General features: G+C 66.7%; 1 protein-coding gene across 2 annotated transcripts; it reads right to left on the reverse strand.

The window, feature by feature from the left end:
* Positions 1-647: 647 nt before the first annotated feature.
* Positions 648-12219, reverse strand: EMID1 (EMI domain containing 1). 2 transcript variants are annotated; one of them, XM_032128254.1, is made up of 15 exons: positions 12049-12219; positions 9777-9890; positions 9586-9689; positions 7077-7163; positions 6927-6988; positions 6699-6825; positions 6328-6426; positions 6011-6148; positions 5420-5506; positions 5281-5333; positions 5142-5195; positions 4538-4582; positions 4412-4456; positions 2785-2875; positions 648-1159 (listed from the first exon to the last, which is right to left on the reverse strand). In XM_032128254.1, the coding sequence occupies exons 1-15, from the start codon at positions 12192-12194 to the stop codon at positions 1029-1031; spliced, it is 1383 nt and encodes a 460-aa protein (XP_031984145.1). In that variant the 5' UTR covers positions 12195-12219; the 3' UTR covers positions 648-1028. The 2 variants fall into 2 exon arrangements, with proteins under 2 accessions (XP_031984145.1, XP_031984144.1); XM_032128253.1 differs by lacking the exons at positions 648-1159; positions 2785-2875; positions 4412-4456; ... (2 more) ...; positions 6699-6825; positions 12049-12219 and adding an exon at positions 10272-11146 and having other exon boundaries at positions 5230-5333.
* Positions 12220-14605: the final 2386 nt, after the last annotated feature.

A 14605-nucleotide genomic window follows, 5' to 3' on the forward strand; every position in this document is an offset into this window, starting at 1 on the left:
GCATGTCCTTGGTGCGTGACGTCATCCAGGCGTCGCCTGCTGACAGGTGCCGCCGTGGGCTGTGCGTGACATCACCAGGTGCCACAGCTCACGTGGCACCGCGGGTGCTGGCTGGGGTCCCGCGCTGTGCCCGGCAGGACGCGCTGCCCACGTGGTGAGCATGGCAGAGTGACGTCACGTGTGGCGTCGCTGCGTGACGTCATCCCGCCACGCTGCCGGTGGCGTGTCCCACGAGGACACGGGACGGGGTGCAGGTACAGCGTGTCCTGCGGGGGGTGCGGGGGTGTCCCGGGGGTGCTGTGACGTGGGTGGGTGTCCCAGGAGTGACATTGTATGGATGGGTGCCACATGGGGGGTGGGTGTCCCGTGGCACAGCCACGTGGCCCCTGGGTGCCCCTGAATGTCATCCCACCCCATCCCCATCCCATCCCCATCCCATCCCCATCCCCATCCCCGTTCCCATCCCGTCCCATCCCCATCCCATCCCCATCTCATCCCATTCCCATCCCATCCCCATCCCATCCCCATCCCATCCCCATCCCATCCCATCCCACTGTGACCCCCTCCCGCCCCTGTGTCAGCGCCCACCCCCATAGGTGCCCACGTCACCTGGGAGGTCCCTGGCGCACCGAGTGACACCACAGGACACAGATTTGGGGACATTTAATGACCTCGCGGGTCCCAAAGCAGCGAAGCGCACGGCGCAGCGGGGTCCCCACCCGGGGGGGTCCCCACCGCCAGCCCCCCAACTCCCCTCCCGCAGCCTGCGGTGCCCGGGGTGGGGCTTGGGATGGGACAGAATCCATCTCCCCGGAGCTGCACCTCGGAGGGAGGGGACAGAAACGGGGTTGGGGACACCCCTTGCCCTCCCTGGGGGGCTCAAGCAGCAGCGATGGGGGCGAAGCGTCGTGGAGGGGGGGGCAGGTTGGTGCCGTGCCACCATTAGCACCAAGAGGGGGGACGGGGGGTGACCCCATCCTGCTCCCCAGGGTGGCACGGGGGTGGCCTGGGTGACACCCCTGGCTCTGTCACGGCTCTGGGGGGGCCCGGCGGGGGGGGGTGACGATGCGGTAGAGGGGCTGGCCACTGCCACGCTTGCCACGGGGCAGCCCGGGCGTCGCCGTGTCGCGGGCACCGCTGCCCGAGCCGGACTCTGGCTCTGCGGGAAGAACAGAAAGGGGTGTCAGGGAATGGGATGTCACCCCTCCCTCCAAAAAATCCCCAGATCAGCGCTGGGGGCTGTGGGTGGGGGTGTCCGGCCCCACAGAAATGGGGGTCGTGCCCCCCCCCCCCCCACCCCCGTGGCTCTGGGTGTCCCCAGGGATTGGGGACACCCACCCGAGGACCCCCCCCGGCTGGCACCCCTGCCTGGCACCCCCGGTTGGACCCCTGTGGAAAAGCGCAGCTGGAATGGGGAGGGGGGATGAGGGTGGGGGGCACCCGCCGTCCCCAGCTTGGCACCCTGGCACGGGGCAGGTGGGCACCGGGGCATCCCTTGGGACAACGGGAGCTCCGGGAGCTGCTCCAGTCCGAGAGGGTCTCCATGGGCTCCCCTGAGCCTGGGGGGCTCCGTGAGTCTCCCTTGGCTTGAGAGGGTCTCCATGGGCTCCCTTCTCCAGGGATTTCCTTGAGCCCTGGGGAGCTCCAGCGTTTCCCTTGGCCCAAGAGGGTCTCCGTGGTTGCCCCTCTCAATCCAAGAGGAGCTCCATGATCTCCCTTGGTTCCAGAGGGGCTCCAGAGTTTCCCTTGGCCCTGGGGGGCCTCCATGGGTCCCCTTGATCCAAGAGGGGTTTCCATGGTTTCCTTTGGAGTGACAGGGGCTCCGTGGTCTCCCTTGAACCTTAAAGAGCTCCAGGGTTCCCCTTGGTCCGAGAGGATCTCCATGGGCTCCCTTGCACTGAGAGGGTCTCTCCATGGGCTCCCTTAAACCTTGGGAAGCTCCAGGGAGGCTCCCTCAGTCCCAGAGGGTCTCTCCATGGTCTCCCTTGGTTTTGGGAAAGGCTCCGTGGTGCTTCTTGAGCCTTCAGGGAGTTCAGGGTTTCCCTTGCTTCAGGAGGACCTCCATGGGTGTTTCTCAATCCAAGAGGGGATCCGTGGTCTCCCTCGAGCCTGGAAGGCTCCCTTGGATTGAGAGAAGCTCCATGGTCTCCCTTGAACCTTGGGGAGCTCCAGAGTTTCCTTTGGCCCACAGGGATCTCCATGGTTGCCTCTGTCAATCCAAGATTCTCCCTTGGTCACCTCTCTCAATCCAAGAGGTTCTCCATGGTTCCCTGTCTCAATCCAAGAGGATCTCCATGATCACCTCCCTCAATCCAAGAGGGTCTCCATGGTTGCCTGTCTCAATCCAAGAGGTTCTCCATGGTTCCCTGTCTCAATCCAAGAGGTTCTCCATGATCACCTCCCTCAATCCAAGAGGTTCTCCATGGTTCCCTGTCTCGATTCAAGAGGATCTCCATGATCACCTCCCTCAATCCAAGAGGTTCTCCATGGTTCCCTGTCTCAATCCAAGAGGTTCTCCATGGTTCCCTGTCTCAATCCAAGAGGATCTCCATGGTTGCCTGTCTCAATCCAAGAGGTTCTCCATGGTTCCCTGTCTAATCCAAGAGGTTCTCCATGGTTGCCCCTCTCAATCCAAGCAGGTCTCCAAGCTCTCCCGTGGGCCCGGAGCTCTCCAGTGTCCCATTCCCGGCGGCTCCAGCCCCCCGTGCTCCACGCCCGCTCCCGGGGGTGCCGTGGCGCTCCGGGCTCATGCGGGGTGGGGTGGGCTGGGGCGGGGGTGGTTACCTGGCCAGATGATGGCTTCCAGCAAGGTGACCCTTCTAGCCAGGACCTCCAGCCGGGCCTGCTGCCGCAGGAGGGTTTGGAAGCTACTGGCCTGGGGGAGAGGGAGAGAGCAGAGCAGAGCAGAGCAGAGCGGGTTGGCCCCGCGGCAGGCACGGGATGGGGACACGGGATGGGGACAGGGGATGGGGACACGGGATGGGGACACAGCACGGCAGGGGTGGCACAGCATGGCGGGGGGCACGGCAGGGGTGCGGCCCCAGCGGGATGGGGGTGCCGGGGCACGAGGAGGGGGTGCCAGGTCTCCCAGGAGGGGTCGTCCCGGTCTCAGGGGGTGCCGGGGGCTCCCCCACCCCTGTGGGTCCATGGGGACAGGAGGGTCCCTTGTGCTGGCCCTGTGGCAGGCGCTGCTGGCTTGATGTCCCTGACAGTGCCCTGATGGGGACATTGATGTCCCCAACCTGGGGGTGCTCCCTCTGTCACCCCCCAGCACGCTGAGCCCCCCGACACGTCCTGTGTCCACAACCTGTCCAGGGGGACACTGATGTCCCCAGCTGGGGGTGCTCCCTCTGCCACCCCTGGCACACTGAGCTCTCCAGAACATGGGGGGACATGTCCCCAACCTGCCCAGAGGGCCACCGAGACTGTCACAGGTGTCCCTGCCCGAGGTGGGCAGTGCCTGGGGGGGCTCTGGGGTGCCCAGTTGGGGGTAAGGGTGGGGGGGGTCCTGGTGGCCTTTCCTTTTAGTGGTCCCCAGTGCTGGCCATGATGTCACCATGTGGGTGATGCCATCATGCATGGCTGATGTCATGATGGCCAAGGGCCACCGTGATGTCATGGGGGCCTGGTGTCCTCCCGGCAGGGATGGGGGTCCCTGTCCCCCTGTGGCAAAGAGGAGGGGCTGCCAAGGGTCCCCTCCCTGCAACTCCATGACATCAGCAAGCTGAGGGCCACCATGACGTCACGGGGACCTGGTGACCTGCTGGCAGGGGTGGGGGTCACCCCCGGGGTCCCCGTCCCCCTACTCACCGTAGAGCCCAATCATTGTTTCCAAGATTAAAACCCTTTCCGCTAAAATCTTCAGCGCCTCGCGGAGCTGGTGCAAACCCTCCCCCTGGGGAAGAGAGGGACGGGGTGAGGGGGGCTGCACCTCAAATGGCCCCAGGCCACCCCCATGGGGGGAGCAGGGAGGGGACACGGAGACCCCCCAACTCCTGGCACCCCCTGACTCACCACGACACCAGGGGAAGGAGTGGGGGCACCCCCAGGAGGGTCCGAGCCCAGCCTGTGCCCCCTGTGCTGGGTGGGGGGCTGGCACTGTGCCCCCATCACCCTGCTCAGGTGACATTGGCACAACCTGGGACCCCCAGTGCCACCGTTGGGCTGCTGGGGATGAGATGTGGCACTGGGCAGAGCTGGGGACCCCCATGCCACCACTGGGGACCCAGGGACAAGCTGTGGGGCACTGGGAACAAGTGGGGACCCTGAGGACATCATTGGGGTCCCAGAGACGAGATGCAGAGGACAGCAGGGAGGGGGCCGGGGTCCCCCCACACCCATCACGTCCCCAACCCAACCCCTGTCAGTACCGTGTCCCCCTCCCGTCCCCGGTGTCGCCGGTGCCACTCACCCAAGTGCCCCTGTCGCCCGGCTCGCCCCGGGGGCCCGGCTCGCCCTGAAACACAGAGAGGAGAGGGCCTGGCAGCGGGGGGCACGGGGGGCTGCGGCCGGGGGGGACCCTACCCCACCCACGTACCTGCGCCCCGTCCTGCCCGCGGCTGCCCGGGTGGCCCTGGGGACCCTGCGGGGGGACAGAGCCCGTCAGCACCGGGGGGCACGGCCAGACCCCCACCACGGGAGATGCTGGCAGACCCCTCTGAGACCCCACATCAGACCCCCCAAAGCCTCCGTGACCGCACATCAGATCCCCCCCATCTCACCCCCAAACCCAGCCCCAGCCATCCCAAATCCTGCCCGCAGCCCTGAACCCCACCCCCCAAACACCCCCATGGCCCCCAGCCCCATGCTGGGGGTGGCTTTGGAGCGGGGGGCACAATCCTGGGGACGCTGCCCACATCCACGCCCCACGGCGGGGTCCCAGCTGCCTGTCCCCATTGAGGGACCCTGGGGCCAGCGGCTTGGGGCCACCCAGCACGGCAGGAAAGGGGTGTCTGGAGCAGAGGTGGCCCCCCCGAGCCCCCCCACGCTGTCACCCCAGCCCGGCACGGCCACCGCAGAGGACACCAGTGGCTGCCCAGGTGGCCTTGGGGACCCTGCGGTGGGGACAAAGCCTGTCAGCAGCCGGGGGACACAGCCAACCCCCCCGGCTCGTGTCACAGTGCGGGGCTGGGGGGACTCACCCTGTCCCCCTTCTCCCCAGGGGGCCCGGCAGCTCCAGGCACTCCTGCTCTGCCCTGTGCGAGGACAAAGTTGGGGCCATCAGCCTTGGGGGGACAGCGGGGTTCAGCCCTCCCCGTGCCCCCCCACCCCAGCACTTACATCGGGTCCTGGGGGGCCAGGGGGACCAATGGGACCTGGGGGGCCGGGGGGACCTGCAAGGAGAGGGGACACAGCTCAGCCCCACATGGGGACACCTGAAAGTGTTGGGGGGTGACAAAGGAAGGGGGTACGCTCTCACCCATCGGCCCCACGGGTCCGGGGGGTCCCATGGGACCCACGATGCTCCTGGTGGCTTCGGTGAAGGTGTTGGAGAGGAGGGGGTCCCCTGGGGGGAGAATGGTGGGGGGTGTTTGGGGCCAGGCCCCTCGTGGCTCCCAGCATCACCTGGGGACACGGGGGGACCCCATTCCCGTCCCCTGCTCTCCCCCCGTCTCGTCCCTGTCACCCCAATGTTGGCAGGGGGTCCCCAGCTCTTCCAAGTGCCCCCCACCTCATCCCTGCAATCCTGGTGGTGTCAGGGGTGCCCGGCTGTGCCCAGTGCCCCACACTTCATGTCTGAACCCCAATAATGGCATGGGGGTCCCCAGTGCTGCCTAGCACCCCACACCTCAACCCTGGGACCCAAGTGATGGCAGGGAGGTCCCCAGTGCTGCCCAGCACCCCACACTTCATCCTTGGGACCCCAATGACAACCAGGAGGTCTCCACACCACCCCCAGCCCAGGTGATGCTCAGCCCCCCCAACCCGGCTCTGCCCCAGTCCAGCCCCCAACCCAGCCCCGTTCTTGGGGTCACACTGGGAGGGGATGCCCCACCCCAGCCCCCCTTACTGGGCTCGGCCAGCCGGGGAATCACTGGCCCCACAGGGGCAGGGGGGCCCGGGGGGCCGGGGGGCCCGGGTAACCCCTTCTCTCCGGGGAGCCCCCTGGCTCCATCCCGGCCGGGTGGTCCTGGGGGGCCGGGGGGACCTGCAGGGAGGAAGAGGAGGGTGAAGATCAGGGGGTGCCCAAAGCTGTGCAGCGCTGGAGCCCTTCCGAGCCCCCAAACTGCTGCATGGCCCGCCCCCCCAGGATCTGCCCACCAGGAAAGGGGGGGCTCGGCTGCGCCAGGCACCGGGCTGGGGTCCCCCACACTGTCTCCCCCTTACCTGGTGGCCCCACTGGACCCTTCACTCCAGGAATTCCCGATGGTCCCCGTCCCCCTGTGTCACCCTTGGAGCCGGGGGGTCCCCTCCAGCCGGGCGTCCCTGCGGCAGAGCAGCGCCCTGAGGGGGGGACCCCGGGGACAGCCCCTGGGGGTGCCCCCCACCCACACCCGGTCCCCACCATCAGCCACGCCCTCCCCAGAGCTGGCCTGTCCCCGCGGGTGGCTCAGTGTCACCACTACGGACAGCTGCGGTGGGACAGCATCGCATTTCCCCTAAAGTGAGGGGTCCTGCACCCTCCCAAATATTGACAACACCCGGCTGCGTTCCCAGCCCTGTGGGTGCTGCCGGGTGTCGCTGTCACCCTGCCTTACCGTCATCCCCGGGGCTCCCGCGGGCGGCCGGGGACCCCCAGAGCTGCCCGGCCTCGGGCCCCCTGCCCGGGGTGCTGCCTTTGGGTGCTGCTGGGGTGGGGGGCTCGGCCACCGCCAGCCGGGCCACCTGGCAAAGACACAGGAGGGATGGGTGACAGCAGGGAGCACAGGGTGACCCTCCCCCAGGGGGTGCAGGGGGAGGTGGCCGGACCCCAAATTGGGACTTGCCTGTGCCTCGAGGGTGGCGAGCCGGGCTGTCAGCTCCCCGATACGGCTGCAGTTCAGGCACCCTGTGGGGAAAATTGGGGGGCACAGGCTGTGGGGTGGGGGGCACCCAGCCCTCTGTGCCCACCCCAGCGGGTTTGGGGAGGGACCCACCTGAGAAGGCCGTGGGGTGCAGGAGGGGCCGGCGCGGGGCTGAGCTGGGGCGCCCGGTGTCCCGCAGGGTGAGGAAGGTGGGAGCCTCTGCCGAGGAAAGGGGGGTCAGCCTGGGGGTACCTTCCTGCTGTACCTCCCTCCAAAACACTGCGGGGTGCAGGGCCCCATCCTCAGAGCCTCAGACCCCCAGTCCCACCCATAACCCTGAGGCAGGATCCCCCAAACCCACCCACGGTCTTGAACCAGACCCCCGAAACCCTCCATGACCACACACCAGACTCCCCCAACCCACAACCCTCCAAACCCACCCACGGTCCTAAACCAGACCCCACAAATCTCCCCATGATCACCCCCCAATGTCACCCCCAAACCCAGCCGCGGTCACCCCAATCCAGCCCTGAACCCCACCCCCCAAACACCCCCATGGCCCCCAGCCCCATGCTGGGGGTGGCTTTGGAGCGGGGGGCACAATCCTGGGGACGCTGCCCACATCCACGCCCCACGGCGGGGTCCCAGCTGCCTGTCCCCACCGAGGGACCCTGGGGCCAGCGGCTTGGGGCCACCCAGCACGGCAGGAAAGGGGTGTCTGGAGCAGAGGTGGCCCCCCCGAGCCCCCCCACGCTGTCACCCCAGCCCGGCACGGCCACCGCCGTGCTGCAGGGGACAGCCCTAAGTGGGGCCAGATGTGGGGCAGGCGGCCAAGCATGAAGGGAGGAGGAGGAGGAGGAGGAGGAGGAGAAAGAGAAGGAGGAGGAGGAGGAGAACGCCCCGCCCCCCCCGAAGCTGCTCCCACCCACTGCCTCCGCACGCCCCGGGTCACCCGCTGTCCTGCAGGCCCTCAGTGCCACCCCAGGGTGTCCCCACCCCTGGGTGCCACCCGCTGCCTCACAGCCCCGGATCTCACGGAGCTGGGACCCACAGCAGGGTCCTGGGGAAGAGGGAGGAGGAGGACGAGGAGCAGGAGGAGGAGGAGGAGGAGGAGGGGGATGTGGTGACAATGGGGACAAAGGACCCCCCTGTCAGGAGCTGGCAGCGCCCATCCCCCTCCGCACAGCACAGCCTTGCACCCATTCAGCCACTGCCCACCCGGACCCGGCCACTCGTGGGTGGGGGCCACAGCCCCCTTGTGGGCACTGCCACGCCGAGAAATGTCCATCTGTCCGTCCACCCACGCCCCATCCATCGGCTTTTTCAGCTCCCCACCCTGGGCACATCCCGATGGCCACCCACCCCTGTCCCTCCACTGCCCCGCCCACTGGGATGTCCCTGTCCAGCCACACACAGGGACACTCCTGCACCCACCCAGGAAGATCTATCCAGCCACCTGTCCACTCATCCATCCGTCCATGGGCACAGCCAGCCATGGGAGCATCCACCCACTCGCCCACCCATGGGAGCATCCATCCATCCATCATCCATCCATCCGTCCATCCATCCACCATCCATCATCCATCCCTCCATCATCCCTCCATCATCCATCCATCCATCCCACATCCATCCATCCCTCCATCCATCATCCATCCAACCATCCATCCATCATCCATCCATCATCCATCCATCATCCATCCATCCATCCATCCATCCATCATCCATCCATCCATCCATCATCCATCCATCCATCTATCCACCATCCATCATCCATCCCTCCATCATCCATCCATCCATCCCACATCCATCCATCATCCATAATCCATCCATCCATCCATCATCCATCCATCCATCTATCCACCATCCATCATCCATCCCTCCATCATCCATCCATCCATCCCACATCCATCCATCATCCATCCATCCATCCATCCATTCATCATCCATCCATCCATCCATCCATCCCTCCATCCATCCCTCCATCCATCCATCCAGCCATCCATCCATCATCCATCCATCATCCATCCAACCATCCATCCATCATCCATCCATCATCCAGCCATCCTCCATCCATCCATCCCTCCATCCCTCCATCCATCATCCATCCAACCATCCATCCATCATCCATCCAACCATCCATCCATCATCCATCCATCCATCCATCCATCATCCATCCATCCATCCATCCATCCATCCTTCCATCCATCCATCCAGCCATCCATCCATCATCCATCCATCATCCATCCATCATCCATCCATCCAGCCATCCATCCATCATCCATCATCCATCCATCATCCATCCAGCCGTCCATCCATCCATCATCCATCCATCCTCCATCCATCCATCCATCCATCCTCCATCCATCCATCATCCATCCCTCATCCACCCATCCATCCATCCATCCATCCATCCATCCATCATCCATCCATCCATCATCCACCCATCCATCCATCCATCCCTCCATCCATGAATCCATCCCTCCATCCCTCATCCATCCATCCATCCATCCATCCATCCTGCCCATAGGTCCCTCTCCTCACCCACGCCCACCAGCGGCAGCAAAGGCCACGTCCCACAGCCCCTGAGTGCCACCTCCCCACCGAGGCCGTGCAGAGGACCTCCATCCCCGCCGGCTCCCACCTTCCTCGCAGTTGGCTCCGGTGTGTCCGGGGCAGCACCGCCATTCCAGCGCCGTCAGTGTCCTGTAGGCCACCCTGTAGAGGGGCCGGACCACGGCGCGGTAGCTGCGGCACAGAGGGGCAGCGCTCAGGCCCATCCTGGGGGCATCCCGGCTGTCCCTGCTCCCAGGGGACTCCGGTGGCCCCGCTCACCTGCCCCCGCTGCAGGCCAGGGGCCAGCGGCAGCCCTGGAAGACCCTCTGGAGGAAGGTCCCGTTCTGGACGTGGCACGACACCGTCCGTGTCACCGTGTAGGAGCACCAGTTGCTGGAAGGGAAACCACCGATGTCACGAGCCCTTCCTCGGGGACACCATGGAGGTGCTGCTGCCACCCAAATTGCCACCCTGGGAGATGCTCATCCCCAGTTTTTGGGGTGCCCTGCTCTAACACACGGAGGGAGCTGGGGCCCCACATTCCTGCTGCATTCCCGGCATGGTGCTGGCGCCAGCCAGCTTGGAGCGGGGCCCGGAGCCCCCCCGCACCCCCAGCCCACCCCACACAAAGGCTCCTTTCTTCTGCCCCACATGCCAGGCTCTGCCCACCCCCGCCCTGGGCACCCCAGCCTCAGTTTCCCCCTGCAGAGGGGGACACAGCAGTGCCATGACGCCGAGTGTGCCCATCCCCGCGGCAGGAAGGACTCGCCGTACCCTCGGCAGCTCCAAACTCAAAGGCTGCACAATTTGGGTCAAAAATGAGCTTTTCGGGACCGCTGCAGTGCTGCAAGGAGGGAGGCGGTGGCAGCAGGGACGAGCGGGCGCCGCGGGGGGACAATTGTCTGGGAGGTGCCGGAGGGATGGGGGAGAGCGGGGTGGCACAGGGCTTTCCGGCTGGGCAGCGTCCCAGGCGGGCACCGTGCCAGGCCTATGGAAGCGCCGAGCCCGCCGGAGCTGTCGCCACGCTCCCGCTGCCACCCCGCCATGCCAAGGGGGTCCTGGGTGCCATCGTCCCCCTTGTAGGGGCACCCGGCTCCTGGGCGGTGCCAGCTCCAGCTGTGGTAATGCCTGTTGGGATGGGATGGAGACGGGTCCCGGCTCGTTTCCCAAGGGGAATGCCCTCCCAGGAGCAGCACAGGAGCTGGCGGGCTTTGGCATGTGAGCGCCCGTGTGGCCTGGCGTGACCCCGGCCCACCCAGCACCGCACTGGCACCGAAGGGGTCCGGGCTCGGGGGCCAGGGCTTGTGCCCACCCGGGGTAAATCCCACACCACGCTTGGCACCGAATCCCACCCCCATTCCCAAAAGCAGCCGCTTGGCTTTGTGCCCCCGACTTGGGCACGTGGGATCGCAGCGATGCACCAGGGAGGGATGGGTGGGATGCGGTGGGGGCTCCTGGGTGCTGGGTGCTGGCCTGGGGGGTCCCGGGGGGACACGACAGGGTGGTGCCAAGGCGCCGGGAGCTTCCTGGGCTTGGCCGGGAGGGGAAGGGGAAATGAGGCGGCTTCTGCCCGTCGCCTCACCGAGCCGAGCGGAACCGGGAGGTCCCGGCAATCCGGTGCCGGAGACACGGCCAGAGCCAAGGGCTTCCTGTAAACAACCCCCCCTCCCGCCGCCATCCCCCCGCCGCTGCGGCGGGACAGGGACTGCAGCCCCCCACAGCACCCACAGAGCCCCGGGCTGGGCCACCTCCAAGGGACGGGCAGGACCCTGCGGGTGGGGGCCCTGGGGCTGGGGACTTTCACTCTTCACCGACTCCAGCGTTCCCAGTATGCCCAGCATTCCCAGTAGTCCCAGCATGCCAAGGCAGCCCCAGTATCCCAATACGCCCAGGCAGTCCCAGGCATGTTCCAGTAGTGCCAGTAGCCCCAGTAAGCCCAGGCAGCCCCAGGATCCCAAAATGCCCAGGCAGCCTCAGCGTGTCCCAGTATGCCCGGGCAGCAGCTCCAGTAGCCCCAGCACCCTGCTAATCCTGGCAGCTCTGATAGCCCCAGTGAGTCCTGCTAGACCCAGTAACCCCTCAGTAATCCCCCAGTAAGTCCTGCTGGCCCCAGCAGCTCCCAGCCCCAGTAAGTCCAGCTAGCTCCAGTATCTCCCAGTACCCCCAGCAGCCCCGGCAGCATGGCCCACGCAGCCCCTCCCTGGAGAGTCCAGCGGCCAGTGCCCCCACTCCATGGTGGCCCCACGCCTGGTACAGAGCCCCCCAGTACCCACAGACCCCCGTGCCTGATGCCCCCTATACCCGATGCGCCCATGCCGGGCACCCTGGACCCCTGGTACCCACAGACGCCCGGAGCCCCCCAGGTGCCCACATCCCTACGTCCCTGGTGTCCCCCCGTGCCCGGAGCTCCCCTGATGCCCTCGGTGCCAAGTACTCGGAGTCCGCAGTACCCGCAGCTGCCGGTGCCTGGTGCCCCTCGGCAGCCGGTCCCCCCCAGCAGGCGCTGCCCCCGTGCCCGGTGCCCGCATCCCCGTGTCCCCGGTGCCGGTACCTGCGGGCGGCGGGCGGCAGCAGGGCCGGGCTCCAGGCGGCGGCGGGCAGCGGCAGCAGCAGGCAGAGGGACAGGCAGAGCCCCAGGGCTGCGGGCAGGGCTGCGGGCAGGGCCGGGCGGCGGCAGCACCCCCGGCCCCCGGCCATGCCGCTCCGCGGGGCTCGGCGCTGCCCGGCCACCGGCACCGGCACCGAGCGGGCGGCGGGGGAGGGGAGGAGGAAGGAGGAGGGATGGAGGAGGAGGAGGAGGGATGGAGGAGGGATGGAGGAGGCACCCCCCGCCTGCCCCCCCGCCTGCTCCCCCTCCTTCCGCCCCGCCGGCACGGGGGTCCCGCTGGCGGGGCGGACTCGGGGGGCGAGGGGGAATTTGGGACGTTGGGGGGACAAACCGGCCCGGGGTGGGCAGGAACGGGGGACCCGGGGATGGCTCAGCGCGGGGAGGGGGCGCGATGTGGGGCTGGGCTCGGCCTGTGGGAGCGACTGGGGACCGGTGTGAGAGTGGGGACACACGCGTGTGCGGGACCGTGGGTGTGCACCCCTGTGCGTGTGGACTTACACACGCGTGTGCACACAAAATTCACGTCCGTCCGTTGTTCTACACGCTTTTACACAGGCAGAATCCACGTTTGTGTCCATGGATTCACACACATGTGGCACACAAAATTCCCATTTGCCCATTGTTTTACACGGTTTGACACACGCGGAATCCACACGTGTGTGTGTGTGTGTGTGTTTGTGTCCCTGGATTCGCACCCGCGCGTGCACACAGGATCCACGTTTGTGCCCATGGATTCGCTCGCGCGTGTGCACACCCAGGTGTGTTTGTGCCTGCGTGCGCCTGCGTGTGTGTGCACGGCCCGGGTGTGTGTTCACCCAGCCACCCACTCACCCTCCTGTCTGTCTGTCCGTCCGTCTGTCTGTCTGTCTGTCTCCCGCTGCTCTTCCAGCTGCCTCTGCCATGTGTGTGTGCGTGTGTGTGGTCCCCGTGTCGGGGTGTGCAAGCACGCTCTGTGTGTGTGTGTGTGTGCATGGGTGTGCGCGGGTGGTCCCCGCCGGGAGGCCCCACAGACTGTCAGTCTGTCTGTCTGTCTGTAGCACCCCGGGACCCCCCACCTTGTCCTCTGTGGGGTGTGGCTGTCCCCAGCACACAACCCCCCCCCCCGGTGGGGACACAGGAGGAGCTGGCGCTGGAGCGCTCCCCCCAGGGACCCGCACCCATGGGGGTGTTTGGGGTCACCCCCACCCCTCCCAGGCCCCCGCGGTGTCCTTGGGGTGGGGCCCACGTGCTGATCACCCTCGTGGGTGCCGCAGGAGCCGAAGGTCACCCGCGCTCCTGCTCAGACTAAACACGGCTGCGGCGGCGCCCGGGGTCCGGGGGGGCCCGGGGGTGGGGACAGCGGGGTCCTTGCCCCGGGTGATGCACATGTGTGTCCCCCCTAGAGGGAGGGCCAGCCTTGGCTGCACAGGATCTTGTCCCCAAGGCCCTAAATGACGCCCACCCGGCCCTGGGGTCCCCCACCATGTCCACCCCCTGTCTGATGGCTTGAGCCCCTTCAGGTCCCTGTGCCGTGGCCCTGTGCTACCTCTGTGTTCCCATCACAGCTCCATGTCCCTGCTCTGGCTCCAGGTGCCCATGCCGTGTCCCTGCCCTTGGTTTATGTCCCCATGGCATGACCCAGCTCTGTCCCCGTGCTGTGTCCCCCCGCCAGCACGAGGTGCTTATGCCATGTCCCATTTCCAGATCTCTGTCCTGTCTCCATGTCTCCATCCCATCTCCGTGTCCCCACGCTGCATCCCTGCCCCGTGCCCGGCCGTGGGGTGCCAGCCCCGCGTAAGACCCGAGCACAGCTCATTGCACCGATGGCAGCGGGTGGCCCCTGCCCATGCGGGCTGGCAGGGAGCCAGTCCCCCATCGTGGGGACAGGAATGGGGCCGGGTGGGTGTCCCCATGCCCAACCCCGCTCCGCCGGGACCCCCCGGGCTGCCACGCCACGTGCCCGAAGCCGCCAGGTGGCACTGCGAGGCCACCGCGGCCATCGCTGCCCGGCCCCCAGCACAACCCTAACCCAACCCTAACCCTGTCCCCAAATCTGTGCCTCCGTGGGCACAGCCCCAGTATCAACTCCTCGGTCCCAAATCTGTCCCTTCCTAGGCACAGCCATAGTGACAACTTCCCCAGCCCCACATCTGTCCCCAAATCTGTCCCTCCATGGCACAGCCAGAATCACAACTCTCCTGTCCCCGGATCTGTCCCCAAATGTCTCTCCATGGGTACAATCGCGGTGTCAACTCCCCTGTCCCCAAATCTGCCCTGCCATGGGCACAGCCATGACAACTGCCCTGCCTCCAGATCTGTCCCTTCATGGTCTCAGCTGGAATGACAACTCCCATCCCCAGATCTGTCCCCAAACCTGTCCCTTGGCAGGCAGAGCCACGAACCCGTGGCTGAAGGGGACAGACACTGGGGTGTCCTTGTGGCTCAGGGCCTCCTGCCACCTCCTGTGCCTCAGTTTCCCCACAGGGCTGTGGGAAACACCTGTCCTAAGGGGGGACAAAGT

This window comes from Corvus moneduloides, chromosome 18, assembly GCF_009650955.1.
Source record: "Corvus moneduloides isolate bCorMon1 chromosome 18, bCorMon1.pri, whole genome shotgun sequence".
Classification (NCBI taxonomy): Eukaryota; Metazoa; Chordata; class Aves; order Passeriformes; family Corvidae; genus Corvus; species Corvus moneduloides.

Excerpts from the sequence above, each read along its gene's own strand:
- EMID1 (XM_032128254.1), bottom strand. The coding sequence starts at position 12,194 with ATGGCCGGGGGCCGGGGGTGCTGCCGCCGCCCGGCCCTGCCCGCAGCC. Across the intron at positions 9,891-12,048 it reads CTGCCGCCCGCCGCCCGCAG|CAACTGGTGCTCCTACACGG; the intron begins GTACCGGCACCG and ends TTTCCCTTCCAG. Across the intron at positions 5,334-5,419 it reads CGGACCCGTGGGGCCGATGG|GTCCCCCCGGCCCCCCAGGT; the intron begins GTGAGAGCGTAC and ends CTCTCCTTGCAG.